This window comes from Mytilus trossulus, chromosome 4 (assembly GCF_036588685.1).
Source record: "Mytilus trossulus isolate FHL-02 chromosome 4, PNRI_Mtr1.1.1.hap1, whole genome shotgun sequence".
Lineage (NCBI taxonomy): Eukaryota > Metazoa > Mollusca > Bivalvia > Mytilida > Mytilidae > Mytilus > Mytilus trossulus.
Genome location: NC_086376.1, coordinates 1,667,578 through 1,690,324, shown reverse-complemented (window position 1 = coordinate 1,690,324; position 22,747 = coordinate 1,667,578). Strand labels below are relative to the sequence as shown.

Genomic DNA, 22,747 nt, shown 5'->3' with positions numbered 1-22,747 from the left:
TTTGGATTAATTTGGCCCAGTAGTTTCAGAGGAGAAGATTTTTGTAAAAGATATATAAAATTTACAAAAAATGTTAAAAATTGACTTTTAAGGGCAATAACTCCTAAAGGGGTCAACTGACCATTTTGTTCCATTTTGGTCATGACTTATTTGTAAATCTTACTTTGCTGAACATTATTGCTGTTTACAGTTTATCTCTATCTATAATAATATTTAAGATAATAACCAAAAACAGCAAAATGTCCTTAAAATTACCAATTCAGGGTCAGCAACCCAACAACGTGTTCTCCGATTCATCTGAAAATTTCAGGGCAGTTAGATCTTGACCTGATAAACAAATTTACCATGTCAGATTTGATCTATATGCTTTGGTTTTTGAGTTATAAGCCAAAAACTGCATTTTACCCCTATGTTCTATTTTTAGCCATGGCGTCCATCTTGGTTGGTTTGGCGGGTCACGCCACACATTTTTAAAACTAGATACCCCAATAATGATTGTGGCCAAGTTTGGTTTAATTTGGCCCAGTAGTTTTAGAGAAGATTTTTGTAAAAGTTAACGACGACGGACGCCAAGTGATGAGAAAAGCTCACTTGGCCCTTTGGGCCAGGTGAGCTAAAAAAACGAGGTAAATCTTAAGAGACGGACTTGCACAGTAAAATTTGCATTGTACACTGTACAATGATTTCATATACAAAATATAGTTGACCTCCAGCTTACAGCATTTGAGATACAGACTTTAATTTTGAACACTCATCCATGAAATGAGGTCAAGGTAAGTTAAACATGTCAGACGACTAAGAACACAATACCAATTATGGTTATCCTATTACAGTGAAAATACACAGGACAAAACTTTTTTACTTTGTGAAGCAACTCCATGAAAATGAGGCCAAGGACATACATGGAAACTTACCAGTATATGATGCATCTGTAGGAAGATATGAAGCCTTCAGGAAATAATTACACTTAGAAGTTTAAAGCTTAAATACAAATAGCTTACGTCGATATACCAGATGATAATCCCTATGCCCAGAATTCAATGTGTAACTAAGACAAATGTTTCTTGAAATAATAGAATGCCTCTACGAAATTGAACTTCATTTTAAAGATAAATAATTTCTTTAGATTGGGGGAAAGTTAATGTTCCACTCAAGAGTTTATTAACAAACCTTTCAGTTGATGCACGATAAATTAAAAATATCTAACTCCAAAGCTGGTCATTTTCAGTCTTCATTTTTTAATCTACATCTTTGGGTTATTGGTATCTTTTAGAAACGACCTTTGAAATATATAAAGATCTTTTTTATTCTGAATCATTCTGCATATTTTGTTTTATTCTGAATCAATCTGCTTTTTAATCTTGATGTCGATACAACTTGAATCTTTGAGGGTATTATTTGATAAAATATACTTATGCTACAATTTTCATATCCTGGTCTTCCTACTTTTACAATAAATTTTTTCGTATTTCTTCATTGTATAAATACATAGTCGGATGTCCTATACTTTATGATTGGTAAAATTCACTAAGATACATGTCTACCTACAAAGTATATCCCTGTTAACAAGTGGCAGTAAAAAATACATGTGTTTCTTCAACTTTCAGATTCTTTTAACTTGTGTATAGTTCAATTGTTTTCATACCGAATATGAATGAAATATTTGTCAATGGACTTAAAGTTACCAAATCGCTCAAATTGTGTGTCCTTTGGGCTGTGCAGGATCAAATATAAAATCGCTGAAAGCTGTCAGAACAAGATGCTTGCCTTGTGTGGAGGAGGTGCCACACATTTTCTGCTCCTTAAAGCACCCTTGTAACAAATGCTAAATTTACAGTGACAGTCAAATTTCTTCATCTCTGTTGACACCTCACAGAATTGTTACTTTGCACTCGTCCTCAACAGGCATGACATATATAATTTACCTAGCATATTTTTTCTGTCTATATACTTACCAGCAATTACACAACCCAACGAAGCATTTGTTAATGAACTTGAATACTTAATGGACATATACAAATCGTATTCGAATCATGGGACGGTGTTTATTCTTGGTGATTTCAACTGCAAGATTGGTGGACCACGATATTCGTTTACTCAGGATCGTCGTAGTCAACTTCTTGAAAGTCTCCTTATTGACAATAACAGTATATCATTACATGTTCAGGACTTTGCCAAAGGTCCGGTATGTACATTTCAATCTTATGAAGATGGTCCTAAAACAGGGATAGACCACATTGTCACAAATAAAGAAAATACACGAGATATTTACAATGTGTTTGTCCCAGACGAAAGCATTTTTAACGTTTCTGAGCACAAGCCTATCGCATGTACTTTACTAATTGAACAATGTCATGCTGATAGTGACAACTTATACGAAAGTGTTATGGCTGACAAAGTATCGTGGACCAAAGCGTTAGAAACGAATTCAGTTAACGACTATTCATTTGCAGTCTCACAATTTTTATGGTCTGTTCAAATGCCTTCACAACCAGCGACCAAAGAAGATATCGAGCTCTACTATAAGACTATTATAGTTGCTGTTCAAAAAGCTGACAAGGAAACACTCCCACATAAACAATTTGTGAAACATATAAAGCCTTATTGGACGAAAGTCGTAGATCTATCACACAAAACAATGCTAAATAAGCGCATTTTATGGATACTGAACGGAAAAGTTCACGATAGAAGCGATCAATTCTTTGCTGATTACAAACATGCAAAACGGACTTTCAGAAATGAAATGGATAAAGCTTACAACGAACATATTATGAACATTGCCAACAGAATGGAAGAGTCTATGGACAATGATCAAAGATATGTATGGTCGGTCTTAAAAAGCAGACGTAAACAGAAAACTTTTTGTCGTGAACTAAATTTAAATGGAGTAACTCATACAAACGAAAGCGAAATATGCGAAGCATGGGCGGACCATTTTGAATCCATTTTTCAGTTTGATAGCAAGTTAACAAACTCAGAAAACATAAATTTGGTAAAACTTGAGGTGAATAAAATACGACAAACACAGAAGGAAATCAAAGTTCCAATCAACCCATTTGTGTTTGAAGAAATTTACAACATTTGTAAATGTTTATGTAACAACAAATCTACAGGTTTAGACAACGTTTCATATGAGCATATAAAATATGGTGGTAAAACATTGCAAAAACACTTATGCAATCTATTCAATCTGATAATACAAACACGTTATACTCCTCTAGATTGGAAAACAAGTGTAATTATACCGTTATTCAAAGGTGGACATAAAAACAAAACCGATCCCAATTCGTACCGCGGTATATCGTTAACAAGTTGTATTGCTAAGATATTCGAAAAGTCTCTTTATCCTCGATTCGACTCCTTGCACATAAAGTTTCCACATCAATCTCAGATGGCATACCAAAAGGAATTATCAAGTATACACGCTTCATTTAACTTACAAGAACCGATTCGTCATTATATTGAACGTAACAGCGATGTTATAGTTGTTCTTTTAGATAGCACGAAAGCTTTCGACACCGTATGGCATGATGCATTGTTATGTAAACTGCATAAATATGGAGTTACCGGTGATTTATGGCTGCTCATAGATGAAATGTACAGTGAGATGCGTAGTTCTGTACTATTCAATGGTAGGCTATCTCGTTGGTTTGAACTAAAACGAGGCGTTCGCCAAGGTGGCGTCTTATCAGCTCTGTTATATTTAGTATACATAAACGATCTTTTGTGTGACATTGAAGATTCTAAATTGGGATGCGTTCTTCTAGATATCAGTGTAAGCAGCTCTGTTCAAGCCGACGACATTGCGTTACTCTCAACAACAGAAAAAGGAATGCAACACCTTATTAACATGTGTCAGACATATAGCGAGAAGTGGGCATTCAAGTTCTCTCCGACCAAAAGCAACGTCTTACATTATTCAAAGAAGAACAAGAATGTTTCAAGCAATCTAACTTTATATAATGACATCATACCACTCGTGACGTCTGCCAAACATGTCGGTATTCTTTTGAACTGTAAATTTAGATCAATGGACCAGACGTTGAATGCTTGTAGAGTGTTGCGATCAACTGCTCTTTCAGTTCTAAATTCTGGAATTCATCCATCAATTTTAAACCCTTTGACGTGTTCCAAGATAATACTTCAAATATGTTACAGCAAAGCTCTATATGGTTGTGAGTTATGGAACAATTTGACTCAAACAGAAATTACGATGTTAGAAAGATCTCACAGATTTGTGTGTAAAATCATTCAAGGACTTCCAAAACGAACCCGTTCTGATAAATGTACAAGTCTTCTAGGTTGGTTTTCAGTTGAAAGCATTATCAACAGATGTAAACTTTTATTTTTTGGTAGACTGTGTAGGTTAAAGTCTTCTGCGTTACCAAAACGAATAATGATAAGCAGACTTATGGAATTCAAACATAAATGTGTTCCAGAACAACTTGGTTTTATACCTGACATCTACAAAGCAGCCGAAAAATATAACATTACAGATTATATTGTCAATTTTGCAAATACTGGTTCTTTCCCATCAAAAAAACTTTGGTCAGTTATTGTAAATCAGAATATAAACGCAAGTGAAGAAACATGGTGGTCTTACCGAATTTCATGCGATAATGACTTTTATATGTTTAGACGTATTCATTCTGCAATCAAACCGCATAAAGCATGGACAATTGCGAAACAGTTCCCCGAACTTCGTGCCTCCGCCAAGTATGTTATTGACTTATGTTCTATAGTACGTTATGAAGATGGACATTTACTTTGCGACAAATGTGGAAAGTTCTTCCTGAATATCGTTGAACACTTACTAGTATCCTGTGATTTTATTCAAGACAAAAGAGATGATTTATGGCAAGACATTATTAACATTAATCCCATTCAGTTCAGTGTTTTTATGGACAGTCTTTCGGCACATGAATTCACAACAACAATTCTCTCTTGCAATACGTCATATGAATTAGAAAACGATGAATTAACTTTTTTCTCTAAGACTTGTGTTCGTCACGTTGAAAAAATCTGCAGAGATTTCTACAATCGGTAGAAGATGTGTCCGTTATCGATATTATAAACAGTGCTCATTTTTTCTCATATTAACTTTAAACAGTGACTTTAATTCTTTGTTTTTTGTAATTTTGTAATTTATATATTTCATGTACACCAAATCTCTATAATAGAGGAAATAAAGTTATATATATATATGTTGTTATCTATATTTATGTATTTTGTCTCAGTTCTACACAATACCAGTATATGTATATGATTTAGAAACTGAAAGACATGTCATGTTGAAGATGCTTGTCAGCTCAATTGATCATTTAGGCAGTATGATTTTTTTTGTGTTCAAATCAAGGACAGAAGTGTCTGTCTTTAAAGATGAGTCTGAACAACTATGAAATGTACATTACATGAAGTTCTGATTGTGTACAGGATAATTCATTAGCTTCTCATGATAGTTTCTTATGGATTCCTGTCAATAATCTGTCACAATGAAGTTTGAAGGAGCAGCACACAGTAACAAAACCGTGAGGGTAGAATACCTTTCCTTGTAAAGTAGGATTTTTTGTCTGTTTTGTGTCATTCTACTAAGGAGAGATCACAGATAACGAAAGTCTAACAAACGTATGATAAATTGTGAATCTAAAATTTCTATTAAGATTTCTGATTAAGATTTTTTAAATTGAACTAGTGGAGCAAGTACATTCACCAACACTTATGAGAGCTATTGTTTGGTTCTTGAAATTGCAATATTAGTGTTTTTTTTCAATCCTATCAAAATAACTCAATAAGTATTAAGTAGGATGGTCCTTATTCCCAAAATAATAATTGCAATGACAGATTATATTATGAGAGATGTAAGAAGATGTGATAGGAGTGCCAATGAGCTCCAAGTCACAATTTGTAAAAATAAACATGTTGATCCTTTCTGAAAATAGATGGGTCCAGAATCCTCAAATTTGATGTCATTACTTGTTTTGTATGACAATATTACACTTGGATAAGTAAATGTTTGTTATTGTAAGACAAAAACACCTGGTCTTTAGTCGACAAGCCAATCAATAACTTTCAGTCATATTAAAACTGACAGGAACCTTAAATGTATATTTGTATATTTGTTTACTCTTAAATATAGTAATTAAACAAGGTAAGTCCTAAAACAGAAATATATGACCTTGTAAAATTTTTATGTTGAAACTGTTTTATCCTGCTGTAGAACAAAGTTTTACATGACAACATGATTAGTTTCAAGTAAGATGATAATGACATAGTATCATACATGATTTAAAAGCACTATCAAACAATGGGAAAATATACAACATGATTCTCTTATACATACATACAATGTGTATATTACACACTTTTTCATGATTACAAACAGAATTCACCCCATACATGTATATAATATACAATGTAACCTATGTTATTCATGATTACAAACAGAATTCACCCCATACATGTATATAATATACAATGTAACCTATGTTATTCATGATTACAAACAGAATTCACCACATACATGTATATAATATACAATGTAACCTATGTTATTCTCACATATCAAATAAACTTGCAAATTATTATTAAGCAATTTTACACCATTTTGAAAACAAGTAACATGTGCTTCAGGTTTCACATAAAAAAAATATTACAACAAAGTTATTCTCTACATGGATTGTGGAACTCAATAAACAACCTAGCAACACAAAAAAAAAAAACCCACCTTTTTTCTGAATATTCCCCCCCCCCCCCCCCCCCCCCCCCCCCCCCCCCCCCCAATTTAAACTTTTGAGCTGTAATGTATGTGAGTCAGGAGGCACTTTTTACAAACTCCAAACCAATTACCATATAAAACTTTACTTTTACTTTTAAGTGCCTTCTGAAATGATTATATAATTATTTCTAGACCAGCCCGTATCCAGATTTTTATAAAACCTGAAGCACAAATTATTTCATTTGACTTCATAAATAAAGTATTTTGATGGCTTGTTCTAGACAGAAAAAAAAGAATTACAAGGAAAAAACCAAAGTGCAGTTGTATTATTTTCTACAATATTTTTATAGAACAAATTGAGATCTATATACTTTTGTAAATTCAGAATTTAATACAGGCTTTTAATATTGTAAATTGAAAAAAAAAAAATAACCCAATAAAGTTCGATAAAATGTTTCCTGAACATGTCTGAAAACTACTAGCAAAAATTAAATGGGAATGTCTATTTATTGTCAATTTATATCCGTCATATTTATTTACATTAATAAAAACATTGCACAGATTTCTGATTTATACAATACATTATACCATGTACATATATTTAAATCAAATTCTTGGAAACAAACATGCAACAAAATGCATTTGACACTGTGTTTTCTTTACATCTGTTCTTTATAGTTAACAATATTTTTTTGGTTTACATGCTACAACAAGATTTTTCTATTTAACTTTAAATATGTGATAATTATTTAAGATTAAATTCCAAACTGCTTGTCAGCACTGAAGGGTAGACATTGCTTTCATAATTTTGTAAAATTTAAAATTAAAACATTCATGTGTATTTTCCAGGCAAATTAAAAATTTGAGTTTAAGTTATCTTTCTTTGTTCATGATTGTACATTTGTAGTTGAATCTATTTATATAAAAGATAAAAAAATCTTTCACATCCAATTATTGGCAAATGGACCAGAATTGAATTATCAAAATAAAGTGGGCTAATGCAAGCACATTTTTACTGAAATATTTTTGATTAAAATAATATTTTAGAGAATAGAAAAACTTTCAACATACAAGAAAAACAATAAATCACATATCTTACACACCACTAACATGAATTACATACCATCTCTCAACAATGTATTAACAAATTACAAATCAGAAAGATGGAAAGCATTCAGTTTGACTTCCTAGAGCTGTATGATCTCTGATGATTGAAATATAATAAGAAAAAAATCAAAATTAAAAAAAATCTAAATTCTATTTAACAAATGGCTTAAATGTAGGTAGAAGTATAAAATACCAGAACAAACAAAAATTATTTGACTTTAATAATCAAAATTAAAAAAAGAATCCTTTACTTTGCTTTTTTTTTTACTTTCCTTTATAAGTCTGATTTCATGACAATAGTATTTCATGATTGTACAAAGCATATAGTTCGTTTTAATATTCCAAAGCAAAAGTTGTAATGGGTGCTTTTCATCTTTCCAAGTGTATTTAGTTAACAAGCAACAAAATATAACAATAACATTAATACCTATTGAAAGGTCGTCTGAAGGGACGATAATTATCATGATATGGCCTCTTAGCAGGAGGACCACCATAGGGGTCTCTAAAATCAGGAAAATTAGGCTCCCTTCCATACGGGCGTTCAAACCGAGGAGGAAACCGTGGATGAAAGAAAGGTTCATGATGAGGAAGAGGTGGCCGAGGATGTCTGTGAAATGGCGGCCTAAAGTCTTGAGGGGGAGGATGATATGGCACTTCCTCATACTGTTCAGCTTCTTCAGGCTGCTGTTCATATTCATTAGCCTCCCCATCATATGCCTCCTCAATAACCTCTTCCATTCCTGCCTCTGGATCATACTCCTCCTCCTGATCGGTATAACCACTAATTGCATTTAATGAATCATTGTTTACTTCCTCTTCTGCACCATTTTCATTCTCATTTAAGTGATTATGATCAGGTTCATCAAAGTCTACCGGAGTTATAGTAGTTAAATTAGGTCTTGATCTATTTGTAGCAAACATTTTGGGTTTATTGTTATTTTGTACCTCATCAATGACTGGCGGTGAAACAAGGTTTGGTCCTCCCGCTGTCTTTCGTTTTAGTTTCTCTAAAAATTCTCTGTGATCATCAGCCACTTGACCACCTGAGTCAGAGCCTGGCTTCATAAATTTATTTCGACCTTCAATTGGACTTGGAGGTTCTGAAGGTGGCTCTGGATTAATTGCCATATTGTCATTTTCTACCAAAGAAATTTCCCTCAGACTAGAAGCCCGGTTTCTTAAAATGCTTTTCGGTTGAACTGGAGGAGACACCATCTGAGGTGGTGGCGACTGTAGATTTGTGTTATGCCGTTGATGTTGAAAATCTCCCCACACTTCATGTCCATCATGTGGTTGCAATGGTGGCCTCACAGGGCCCTGAGAATTTGGGGGAGGTGGTCTCCAAGGAGGTGGTGACAACATGTGATCTCCAGATCCCATTCGCACTGGGGGTTGTCCAGCAAAAGAAGGAAACGGGGGTCTTTGAAGTGGGGCAAGAGTAGGAGGTCTCCAGGGTTCAGGAGGACCGCCAGGGTTGGAATTTACAGGATTTCCATACGGGGTTGACACTGGACCATACGGATGCTGCAACTGGGGTCGAGGGTTTGCAGTTGACAATATAGGGGGTGATGAAGGGACATGACTTTGAGATGATATTGGGATCTGGGAGTTGACCATAGGAGGTTGGGGGCGACTCATTGGAGGAAGTTGTGACATAGGAGGTTGAACCATCTGTGGGAACATCGGAGGTGGTAAAATTGGTGGAATAGCTCCTGGCGGTGGCTGCTGTGTTGTATTCTGAGCTTTCCATTCTGCCCATGAACCTGCAGATTGTTCTGACATGATTGGTTGATTGTTCATAGTTGTAGTATCTTCCTTTTTATGTTGAAATTGTGTTTTGACAGTGTTCGTTAATAATGACAAACTTGCCAGGAAATTTGACCCACTTGCTGTTGTTTTGGCTGTATTTGCCAAGATCTGTGTGAGAAAGTCAATAGGATTCTGATGTTGTTTAGCTGGCGGAGGTGAGTCCTGTTTTTCATCCATTACAGGAGTAGAACTACCTTCATCTTTCACAGGCGTCCCTTCTCCTTCTTCTTTTGACTGTTTAGATAAAACCTTTATAGCACTAACTTTTGGAGGAGGATTATAGACTGGTATTTCTACTCCATTAGTAGATTTTCTCGGATCATGTCCGTTGTAAGTGGATCCCTGACTTGGAGCTGCACTATGCTGTGATGTCATCATTGATGATATATTCTGTAAAGTATCTGTATCGGCTGTAAAGACAAAAACATTTGAATACTAGGTGCTTATAATATATGTTATAAATTAAATTCAGCACATGCTTCTGCAAGGATTCCAGGAGTTTCTTAGTAAGTAGTATGATTGAAAACAATAAGCCAGCATAGCATTAAAATTTACAACCAACAAAAGCTTGGACACACAGAGAATGGTTTGTTTACCAGTGTTGTGAATATGGATGTGCAACTTTCTATTCAATGTATCCCTTAATTAGCCAAAATTATTGATATCCTTTTTTTTAACAGTAAAAACAATCAAAGAGCTGAAAGCTCTGAGGAAAAATGACGCCACTGTCTCTAATATTGGGATATTTTTTATGCAAGTCTTGATTTTCACATACCGTAATTAATTTAACAATGCAACATGTCTTGTAAGCATATAATTGATATTCGTATATATGTGTGTGTGTGGAGTGACTGGTTTTTTTTAAAGACAAATGAATAGGTCAAGACTACCTGAATTGTACAAATAAATACTGTAGAAAGGCTTGTATATTTCTCACTGGTACATAGTCCCTTCTCTCAGAAAATTTTAATTAATTTTAAATAATCTTTTTGTTACTGATGGTCTAAGGTCTAATGAAACTCAGGAAATTAAAAAAAATTATAGTCAAACCATCACCTGGTTAAATTGGCACCTGGTCAAATCGATACCCTATATAGTCAATTTGTCACCCATGTTTAATAAATATATATTTTTAACAGTATTTTAAGCAAAAAAAGTAAAAATAAGAAAGGGGTTGCCAGATTTGTTTTTAGTATTTAAGCAAAAAGAGTTAAGTACCTAAGGAAAGGATTGTCTGAAAATATTTACTTTCACATTTTTGGGGGTTCATGTACATTTTGTATATATTTATTTATCTCATCTAAATGTGTATGTTCCAGACAGTATGAGTATTTGGACTGTACGCGTGTGGTCTGGACCGTATGCATTCTTTTTCAAAATAATCTGATTAATATCATTAAGAAGTTGCTTAAGTTTATAAGTTACAAATGCATGTAAAGTTCATTTACAGCTCAACATAACTAAACTCAAATTAATATGTAAAAGTTCCAATAGTAATTGGAATAAAAACTTAATTTTTTAACTAATACAAAAATTCATGCTTATTAAATCTGTTCATCATGTTAATATCTTGTATTTAGCTTGTCGATCAGTAATACATTAATTGAATTATGATCATAGAAATTTACATTATCGGAAGTTAACATGATGTGGAACTACAGTTTTAGAATATTAGAAACTTTATAAAATAATGCAAATGCAAAGGAACATGAATTAACTGCAAACATGTAAATGTAAATAATTTATCATTAATTGTGGTAGTAAGAGTCACCATGGGAGAGAGTACCAAAATAGGATTCAGATATTTAATTAAACAAATATTTAAATTCAATTGTTCAATTATTCATTTGATCCATCTAAAAGTAATTGTAATGATAAAAATTTATAAAAAATAAAAAATAAAGATTGTGATAAATGGTTAGCTCGTACTGGACCATACATGTTTACTCATACGGTCCGACCATACGAGTATTGTCAGACTGTACGAGTATACCTATACCGTCCGGAACGTACAGTCCAAATACTCATGGTCTGGAACATGTATTTTTAATTATATATATGAGGTATATTTAGGAATTATAGGTATTGAATATTCATTTTTTATGCACTTTTTAACCAGTTGAGCATTTTACAGGATTGTTGGTTTGATGTTGTTTAAACTTTCCTGAAAAAAAACACCTAAAATTAGCTTTTATTTGGCATGAAAGTTAGATTTATTCAAAGGGACTCATAGTTTTCCATTTTATTTTTCTGATTATTTCATTGTTAAGTAACAGCTTTGGTAAGGGCTTCATTATTTACCTTTATACACAACAACTATTTAACTATGTACTTTGTAAAAGTTATAAGTTGATTGAAAGAAAATATTATAACAAATATTATTGGATGCCAAATTGACTTCAAATAGGTGCCGATTTGACTATATGCCGATTTAACCAGGTGCCGATTTGAGTTGAACATTTCAAATCCTCTGCGATCGTTTGCGGTATTTTCTTGAGAAACCCTGTTTTCGATCATCAAACAGAAGAAGAAACTGTTTTAAAATGATTCTAGAACGCTTCATGATTGCTGAAATAAGTTTAATTCACTTAAAAAACAATTTTGAAACTTTGCGATGTTTTGAAAGGAAGTTTAAAACGCACGTGTAAAAGAAGAAATTAACCGGTGAAAGTCAAAATCCGTACATGACAGATATCACTATAATACGATTTTGAAAATAAAAAAGTTCCATCCTTTTGTAAAACAGTCTTTAATATACCTATCACATTAATGTTTGAAGGGTCTAAGCTTATACAAACCAATTTTAAGTCGGTAGGAAATATCAAAACGGAATGAACAATAACCGATTACGTTTTGTAGTTTACAAATTCTAAATGCATTGAACAGAAAGGAGAAATTTGTAATGAAAGGTTTAGTTTTTATATTTATCACTTTTAATTTGATATTAAATAGAAATAACTTATTAATATGGACGAGTGAAAATAATTAGTTTGAAAAATCATGAGAGTGCCCTATACAATATCAATAACAAAGATGGCGGAATGTAAACAAACAACCTCGCCGCGAATATTGAACTTGTTCTCTTATTTCTTGCTAATTGTACTATTTAGTGCGCATCCCCACTGGAAGGTCCAATTGTTGAGAATAAAAGGGCGGACTATGTAAGACTTCCTATGGACAGGTCAACATTTTTGTTGTACTAAATAAAATAAAGTATGTAAACTGGTTCCCGTCCGACTAACACACTTTGTTCTAGTGTAGCGGAATACAAGCAGATACCAGTTAGTTTGTAAAATAGTAAATATGAAACCAGGTGCGGTAGACGCGTCATTTTCCAAAAATGAAATTCTAAATTCATGAAAATGCTTACCACATTTTTAAAGTGTTTTTCCTTGGATTTAATTGACAGTAAAAGCCTGTATCTCTTCAGTTTTTAGAGATAGAAATTTAAGTAGTCCATAGATTTTAATGACTCTTTTCTTCAATGAATACATTACTTATCAAATGAGTATACAACATACCAGTAAATGGTTGTGTGAATTGTGGCTGTGTTGGTAGGTATGGATCAGCTGCAGGATCATAACTCTCATCAGCATCTTCTAATACCACAGAGGCAGTTTCTGTTATTGTCTTAGCTGTAGGAAAAAAACAAAAAGAAACATCACAAACATTTTGTCTACACTTTATTCACAACTTTAATATGAACTGAACTTTTATTACAGTCACAAGTTTACTGCTCTAAATAGAAATTGTATTGCAAATGTGCATTGCTTCAAAGGGGAACAACTGTTTACCAAAAGTACATAAGGACTTGTATGTTATACTTGAATATTGGTGGTAATTGTAAAAATTGTGGCAAAATGTGGTTAACTGAAATTCTGAAATTTTCTCCTTTTAATTCTTTGACATCCTAATAAACACAACAAATCACATATTTTCAAATTTTATGTGGGACGTAATTAATAATACTTACGAATAATGCTGTTAGATGTTTCATCATCCAGATCCATGTCTACTGATTCAATATTATCAAGGGTATCCTCAGGGGGTGTATTCCCTGGGGAGGGGGCGTCTCTTGATGGTGAAGGTACAGGACTTGGCAAGGACTTGACTAAATCTTCTAATCTCTTTCTTAAATTGTTTATTCTTGTTCCAAAATTTTTGTATGCCTGCAATGTAAAATATCAACTATAATTTAAGTTTCATAAAAATCTGTTAAGAATTGTACACATAAGAGCGCATAAAATGCAATTTGCCTTAGAATTATTGATTCCAAGTGGGGATAACTCTTTGCAAAATAATTGATGGCCTCTGACTCGAACTCATCCAAGACAATGATGAAATAAACATATGATATAAGTTTCATCAAAATCTGGCAAGAACTGTACTAGTGAGAGCGCTAACAAGAATGAACTGGTATTTCTATATCCCTCCGCAAGGCTGGGACTACAAAAACTTTAAAACTGCCCTCTTGGACTGCATCATCAAATATATATTGTTGGATCAGTTGATAAAAGGGCACTAAATTTTGTTTTTCCATGAACAGTACATTTATCAGACTACAACAAAGGTGGTTATTCAACAGACAAAACTTACAATAACAGTGAAACTGTAAACTATAGCTCACTGATGAAATCCCCACCCAAACATTTGGTAAACAGAAATTTGTTGAGTAATGAATTTCAAAGCTGACTTATATAAACCCTGAAATCAAATTTATGAAATCCTAAAGGTGTAGTTCCTAAGAAAGATCCGACCAAAAAATATGCTTGGGACATATTGACTGGTGGACAGATGGACAGATAGACAGAGGTAAAACAGGAAATACCACCTTTTTTAAAGCGTGGTTTTATTAAATATCCTCAATTAACTTACATTAGCCACAATTTTAGCTTCTTTATACTGCTCTTCATAAAACAATTGACTAGTTTCTAACATCTCTATAAGTGCTGCTTTCTCAAGGAGGTCTTTATTGGCACTGGAAACATAGTCTTCTAACTTATTGCAGGACTCTTCAAACTGCTTAGAAAACTGGTTACCATGAGCCTTGTCTATAAGTAATTTAAAGTTACAATTATTTTTAAGATGACTAAATATCTGACAAATATACAAATGCATACTACTTACATTCTTTCTTATTATACAGTTTTTTTCAGGGGGAAAGAGATAAGCAAAGGCATTTCATAATTGCAATGACCCCAATGTGCATAATCAGAATTTTGATGTGTAATTTAAATTTGTACACATCTCTGCTGCAGAACAGTTACCTTTAAAAATCTCAGCTATTCATAAGTGTTTATGGTCTGATAGATTAATTCACAGCCTAACTAATGTAGGAGTGATGAAAAAAAAAACTTTGAATGACACCTGCCAGCTAGACATGTACACCTTTCAATCATTCTATACACCAAATATAGTAGACATATTGCATACAGTATAAGACAAACAGATCAAAACACAAAAACTGAACTATAACCACTGAACCATGAAAATGATGTCAAGGTCAGATGACACCTGCCAGTTGGACATGTACACCTTACAGTCCTTCCCCTACTCTGAATATCTAACACATTTTTTTAAACTAGATTCCCTAGTGATAATTGTGGCCTAGATTGGTTAAATCTGTTCCAATAGTTTCAGAGAAGAAGATTTGTGTAAAAGATTACAAAATCGTATAAAAATTGACTATAAAGGGCAACAACTCCTTAAGGGGTCAACTGACAATTTTGGTAACGTTGACTAAATTGTAGATCTATCTTTGCTAAATATTATTGCTGTTTACAGTTTATCTATAATAATAGATAAACCAAAAACGGCCAAATTTCCTTAAAATTACCAATTCAGGGACAGCAACCCAACAATAAGTTGTCAAATTAATATCAAAATTTGTGGGCAGATATATCATAATCTGATTTACAATTTAACTCCCTGCCATATTTGCTCTAAATGTTTTGGTTCAGAATTATGCTAAAATCTACTTTTTACCCCTATGTTCTATTTTTAGCTGTGGTGGCCATCTTGGTTAGTTGAACGGGTCACCGGACACATTTTTTAAACTAGATACTCCAATGCTAATTGTGGCCAAGTTTGGTTAAATTTGGCCCAGTAGTTTCTGAGGAGAAGATTTTTGTTAAAGTTTATGGACACCTAACACCAAGTGATGAGAAAAGTTCACTTGACCTTTCAGTTCAGGTGATATAAAAAGGGATATAGATGCAAATAAACCATATAACCCTCCTTTTGGCTCATTTCTTACAAAAATTTTCTTCTCTCAATAAGTTAACTTTTGATTTTATAAAGAAATTATATTTTTTAATTCTCTTGCAACCAAAAAATAATAATTTTTTTTCCTACATTTTCAATTTGGTCGAGTATATCATGTACATCGTGTTCTCTAATTTCATGTGGCATATTTTTAAAACCTAATCATTGTTCATCAAACTTAAATAAAAGATTTCAGCCACCTTGCTGAGTGTTATATAGTAACTTATAATAACATGAGCAATGGTAGAAACTACAACTGCCAGCCTAAATCATCACCTTTTAATTGTTTTATAGCTTCTGTACTTGAGGCATCCAGTTTCATATTAGACAATTGCTTTCTTTTCAGTTCTACTTCAGCTTCAAATCTCTTGTAGTTGTTGATCTTATCTATAAGACTCTGAGGCTGTAATAAACAAAAGTGAAATATTCTGAAATTGACATCTTTATTCATTACAATATAAACAAAACATTGCAACAGAAGCTAGTGAAATATGTTAAAAAATGCAAATGACTTTAAAGGAAAACCCAAGTGATTTCCCCCTAAAATACTTTCTCTGTAAGTCATCATTATAAATAAGTTCTATATCTGGAAGCATAGCAGAGAAAATTAGGAAGTGCAATTTCATGTCAGACATTTTTCAAGTAATTGGTATGTAGTTTCAGACCAATAGATCAACAAAATATTTTTTTATTTAATTATTTGGAGATCATTTTTTTTCTGTCCAGAGGTTAGGCAGTTCTTTATTCATCAAAGTTGTTTTTGGAATACTAACCTTAAATTCTGCTATAAGTTGTGGATCTATATTGACTGGGTATGTAGCCACCGGTTTAGGAACAGCTACTGGCTGTTGGGTTGCTGTTACCGTGGGAGTACTAGAAGAACTATGATTAGCCACAGGTGTAGGTGTACTATGTGTAGAACTTTCTTTGGATTCTGAAATTAGAAATGAGAATATTCATTAATTTTGCAATTTGCAAATAATTTTTACTTTGAAATATAAAATTTTATACTTTTTTAAAAATCTTCTTTATGCTAAGTATCTTCAAAGCCCCAAAAAATATTTTCTTTAAGGGAATTTGGTGTCTATGGCAAATCTTTTATTATCTCTGTAAAATTTGTTTACTTCTTGTTTAAGGTGGAAGACCTAGGTTAAGGGAAAATAACTCTTAAAATCATCATTACGTTTGTGTCAGCCATTTTCATTCATACGTTCTAAGCTTCTTGGATACATAGATTATTTTCAATCTGTTCCAGTTAAATGCTTAAAATGCATTAATAAAACTTGACTATTACAAACGCATCACTGAATTAAAGAGTTATCTCCCTGGACCAAGGTCTACCCCCTTAAATAAAGGTTAATTTTGAGCTTTACACATTGTCCAGACACATCTTTTAATCTAAGACTACATTGACATGAAGATCTCTTGTGGTGTTAATTTTTTGTGTCTTTTTGTGTTATATTGTAAAAACATTTTTTATGTAACATGATCGGTTTCATAAAATCTAAAATACACATTTAAATAGTGACAGTATCATTTTTGTGACCAGCATTTCCTGAAATCACAATAACATCAAATTTAAGTTCATAATTACAACAATCACGATAATAAAAGCACTCATTTGTTTTTCTTCAATTAACAGTATCCCCAACATCTTTATTCCTATAAGTCAATGTATGTGTGAAACAGGGGTCCAAATTAGCGCTAGTCCGGTAGTCCGGGACTAGTATAATTTGCGTCGGACCAGTAGATTTTGTCAGCTGGTGGTCCGGCGGACCAGTAGAAATTTGTCGATAATTGATCACTGATTGCATCGCAATCTCAGTTTGTTTACAAAACAATTTACCTGTGAAATCAATTACACTGTACTGGGGGGGTATTACAATTGATCAAGTTAATTAATATCTCGGGTGAGCGTCCTTCACAACAATATAAAATGTGGAAATTTTTGGAAGGAGTTTAATATTATAAAACCGCCGGACAAAAAAATTAAGATAATTTAATCTTGTCCCTTCCTGCTCATTCTGCTGATGGAGAAAGGTTGTTTTTTTAGATGAAACTTGTAAGGAATGATTGGCGATCAAAATTGCGTCCAACTGTTTTATCAGATCTTTTATTCATTATGTTTCACACTGAAGATTTAGCATCATTTGATCCAGTCCCGGCTATTGAAATGTGGAATATTACTGAACAGCGCTCCAGACGAGCTAGTCAGGCACCCTCTGGTCGTCGTGAGGATTGCGATGACGTGGAAGACAATGTTGATATTTTTTCTGTGCTTGATCCTGATTTTGATAAAGAAAATCATTGAGATTACTAAAGCCTTTATCAAAATCAGAATAAAGACTATATTCCTTTGATACTGTCTAACTTATGTAAACGAAAGCATCAAAATTAAACATCTGTCATTTATAGTAGTGTTTGTCAAATGAATGTCATTTTTGCAGGACCAGTATAGATTTGGAGCAGGACCAGTAGAGTTTTCAGTCCACTGGTCCGGCTGCCCAGTACACTAAAAAGCTTAAATTCGACCCCTGGTGTGAAATATTGACTTCTAAGAATGATCTTCTACTGTCAGAATATTTACAGGCCCAATTCAACAGATTGTTGTTTTAGACAAATACAATATTACAATACCAACCATAGAGTTCTGTAATCTCTGCTAAAAAGTCTTTTGGAAAAATATGTCTTTCTCTCCATATCTTCAATATCCTTGTTACATTTTTAGCAATTGATTCCTCTCTACAAAACATAGCATATGCAAAACATGACAGATCTGGATTACTAATAATTACATGTTAATAATTTTTTTTACATGGGATATGGGCTTATATTCCGTCAAGACTTTATGTCCCTTTAGGCAAATAGGATATGAGGCACTGACAGGGAACATGAGTTGATTACATAATTATTTTTTTTTTAAATATATGTAGTAAAAAAACATTTTTTTGAAATTTCAAATTTTATACAGAGCTTTTTGGCATGCTTCAAGGTATCTTTAAATAATTGAAAGAGTTTCTGATTTCTTTCAAAATCTGCAATCTTTCAAGCAAACAATTTTTATATTCTATTGATCATGTTGATAATTTACAAATTTTTAAATGTATTTTGGGATAACACAAATTGAAACACACAGTCACTAAATACAGCAAATCAATTGACTATAAACCATAAAATATAAATTATACATAGCTAAACCCCAAATTGAGAAAGATTTTCCCATAATTTGTCTACCTAGTCATAAGCAATGCATTATAATCAGCTTAAGGCATGACATTTATTTCCCCATTTTTCTGGAATATTTCCTCTAGATCATACTAAATTATTAATACAACTGATTAATCTCCTTCCCATGACTTGTCAAAGAATTCCTACATTTAGGTTTACAAAACTGGTGTAACAAGTGGAGAAGGATCTCCTAAAACCTCCTGGTATACTGACAGTCGCCCTGCTTTTGGTAGTTTTGTTTTATCTAGTTTTTAGCACAGTGTATTGTAGACTGACCTTATCTTCATTTTTGTTACAGTCCAAGGTGTTGTGTTATGTTTAGTAGGTTCTTTTTTTCTATTCCTTCTATAAATCATTTTGTGATTGACTTTTCTCATAAAACATTACTTTTTTCAAAGAGTTGAAAGTGTGGTTGTATTCAGACAACTTCACAAGGTCATATAGATAAGTAATGAAGCAACCTACTGCAATTTGATAAACAGCTTATTATTTACATCCACTCCATTTGAACTTTGGTGCAGAGTTATCTCATTGGCAATCATACCACATCTTCTTAATAACATCTTTGTAAAGGCATGACAAAGGAACTTAAAATGAATTAATCCCCCCATTAAATACAACTTACTTGACTAGCACAATAGCATCTCTCAAAACATCCTTATAAACCTCAATGTATACTGAAGCCTTCTTGCGTTTTCCATTCTGGACAATGTCATTACAAAGATTAAATAATGCCAGTTTCTGCTTTGTTTTGGCTGAAAAAATAATAATTGGACGGTACATTTTCATATTTAACATTGTAAACATGGTAAAATACAGAATTAGAAACTTGGAGTAGCCATTATTGTCCAGAAGATTTGTTGTGTTCAACTGTAAAATCTTTAAAACATTTGTTTATTTAATGTATATAGTTACTGTACATGTCTTATTTAATGCCAGAATCCATGGTTCACTGTGAAAACTGTCTAACTATGAGAAAATCAAGGCAGGTAAATGAAACTTACATAAATGAAGAGTTAAATGAAAAATGAACAAATTGATAACCAATTTATATAATTCAAAGGCCATTAGTCAACACCAAAAGCGACTAAGTAGCACATCTATTTTGGATGGGCAAATATCCACTCTTTGATATGGGACAAGCTCTGACATTCCACTGCCCGGCATCAGGTTCGTTCGCGCCCAATCTACTTTCGCACCCAACACATTCGCACCGAAGGGAGGTTCCTACTCTACACATCCGCGCCAAATTTTAATTCAAATTCCAGTTGAATAATTGGAAAATCATGATTGTAGTTATAAATTGCTTTGGTGTAAGTGAAACATTCAAGATTAAAATGAGAAACACAAAAGATAATTGTTTTTAACAGCTTGGTCCCTTTGATCTGAAACAATAAAATATAGCAATACACTATAATAACCAAAACATGATAAAATTTATTCAACACACAAAAAAAAACATAGTCATAATCTCACTTTATTTAGAAACAAGTCAATGAAACAAAGTTGTGGCAATACACTAACCAAAACATGATGAATCCCCCTTTATTTAGGAAGGATTTTTTTTTAACAATTCACTATCCAAAACATGATTAGGATTTATTCAACACAAAAAAAATGACTTTATTTTCAGACAATGAAAACAAACATAAGAATACACTTTCCAAAACTTGATTACAAAGCTATAGTTATTGAACACAAATCCAATTAAAATTGGGCGCGAACATGTAGGGTGCGAAGGTGAAAGGGGCGAACATGAGTGGATGCGAATGTGAATGGGCGCAAATGGACCCAGATTCCCACTACCCCAGGCCAGCTTGTCTGGCTAAACAGCCGTTGAACGTCAGAGCAATCTTGGACTAGCAACCCTACAGAGCAACTAAATGCTGCAAGTCTGATGCAAGACATTATTTCAACATTATTACATTTCATTGCAATCACTCTGAAATAAAAGAAATTGTGAGACAAACGAAAAGCATGACAGCATGGCAGGTGTGAAACAAAATAAGTTGATCTCTGATGTTGTCACTATTGATCATTTTAAACCAGTTTATTTGGCCAGTACCTTTCTTGACAATCTTCAACCACATCTCCACGATTTGTTTTGCATCTGTTTTGTGGTGAATAGCCCATAATGAGAGACTCTGTATGCTGTCTTGTGTATTTGATACACCCTGAAGTTTTCGCTCAATATTTTCGACGTTCACGGACGCCATGTTGGCCTAAAATTTGCAGCTTGTTCCCTAAAACCAAGATTTTCTGCTTTAAATGAAGCTGTAGCAATTTCAGAAGAGAGTAAGGTTATTATTTGTTTGTTCTTTGAGATGCATTAATTAAACAAATTTTAAAACAGGTCATATTTTGCAGGAAATATAGGCGACCACATTTCAATGTTTGGCAGCCATTTTGGGACCTCACGTTGTTTCGGGATTTTTAAAATTATTTTTTTATGTTGAAATATATTTTACCTAAGTGGGTAAATTATTTTTTTAGACAAATAAAAACAAATATATAAAAAGGATAACATTATATACTGTAAAAATTAAATTAATTTTGACAGTTTGAAGAAAACACGCGAAACATTCCGAAATGTGCGGCCTTTTTGCTTCATCCCCACCAGATTACACGTCGATACTTACTCGATAGCCCGTTTGTGTAAGAACAGCAAATATGAAGAAGAATAGATAGTTAATTAATAATGTGATATACAAGGACAAGATTTATTTCCTCTTTTTTTAATTCAACATAAATCTTAACAAGAACCTTATATTTACGCTTTTATATAAAAAAAAATTATAAATTATTTTACTATGATAGATCTATAATGAAAAACACATTTCAATATTCCGGTACAGTTCTTTGGAACAGTATTCCTGTAGAAAATAAAAAAGATAGAAACAATCGAACAGTTAAAAAAAAGTTATTATAGTTTCTTGTTTCTAAAATAAAAATGTAATCAAATGGCAAAATCAAAAGTTCAAACAATCAAACGAATGAATAACAACTGTCATATTCCTGACTTGGTACAGGCATTTTCTTATGTAGAAAAAAAAATCCACATACTAAAGTATTTTTCTTGAATATAACTAACATCAAGGATTTGTATACAGTAGTTCTAACTATACAAATCCTTGCTAACATTAACAAAATATGTGCATGAACTGATTTTGTATGTTTTTCGCCTAATTTGTTTCTGGGACTATTATATATACTTTTACGTCCATTATCACTGTAAAGACTTCCGGTACGTTGTTGAGGAAGCAGCACGCAAAATTTGCTCTTGAACAAAATCGCTACAAGATTGACTATAACCAGCCGAACAACTTAAATATACGATATAAAAACGGTAAGAAGATTTCGCTTGATATTAACTCCGATCTTTATGTGATATTTGGTCCTTTTCTCTTAAAACCGTTTTCTTCAAAACTTATGCAAAACAAGAAGGAATTTGTATCTATAGTCATAACGTCACTATACGTCGGAACAATTGATAACAATCGGATAACCAAAGCAACGTCAAAATGACTACAAATACCCAACAAACCGACGATGAATTATCGGGAAACCTCTTATATGACAAAGATGCTAGAGTTATCCTTATGGAGATCCTGAAGTCGCTACGAG

At 32.9% G+C, this 22,747-nt stretch overlaps 2 protein-coding genes and 1 long non-coding RNA gene across 3 annotated transcripts; 1 reads left to right on the top strand and 2 right to left on the bottom strand.

Annotated features, from left to right (window-relative positions):
- Positions 1 to 2,005: 2,005 nt before the first annotated feature.
- On the top strand, positions 2,006 to 5,047 carry LOC134714370 (uncharacterized). The gene has a single exon (XM_063575612.1). The coding sequence runs from the start codon at positions 2,006 to 2,008 to the stop codon at positions 5,045 to 5,047; it is 3,042 nt and encodes a 1,013-aa protein (XP_063431682.1).
- A 1,044-nt stretch (positions 5,048 to 6,091) lies between these two features.
- LOC134713670 (uncharacterized) lies at positions 6,092 to 6,723 on the bottom strand. The gene is made up of 2 exons (XR_010106363.1): positions 6,544 to 6,723; positions 6,092 to 6,419 (listed from the first exon to the last, which is right to left on the bottom strand). It is a non-coding gene; the product is annotated as an uncharacterized LOC134713670 (long non-coding RNA).
- Positions 6,724 to 7,339: 616 nt separating this feature from the next.
- LOC134714471 (regulation of nuclear pre-mRNA domain-containing protein 2-like) lies at positions 7,340 to 21,569 on the bottom strand. The gene is made up of 9 exons (XM_063575751.1): positions 21,189 to 21,569; positions 19,749 to 19,878; positions 18,537 to 18,637; positions 16,669 to 16,829; positions 16,172 to 16,298; positions 14,507 to 14,682; positions 13,605 to 13,800; positions 13,153 to 13,266; positions 7,340 to 10,041 (listed from the first exon to the last, which is right to left on the bottom strand). Exons 1-9 carry the CDS (start codon positions 21,337 to 21,339, stop codon positions 8,243 to 8,245), a joined length of 2,955 nt encoding a protein of 984 aa, XP_063431821.1. The 5' UTR covers positions 21,340 to 21,569; the 3' UTR covers positions 7,340 to 8,242.
- Between the last annotated feature and the right edge of the window lie 1,178 nt (positions 21,570 to 22,747).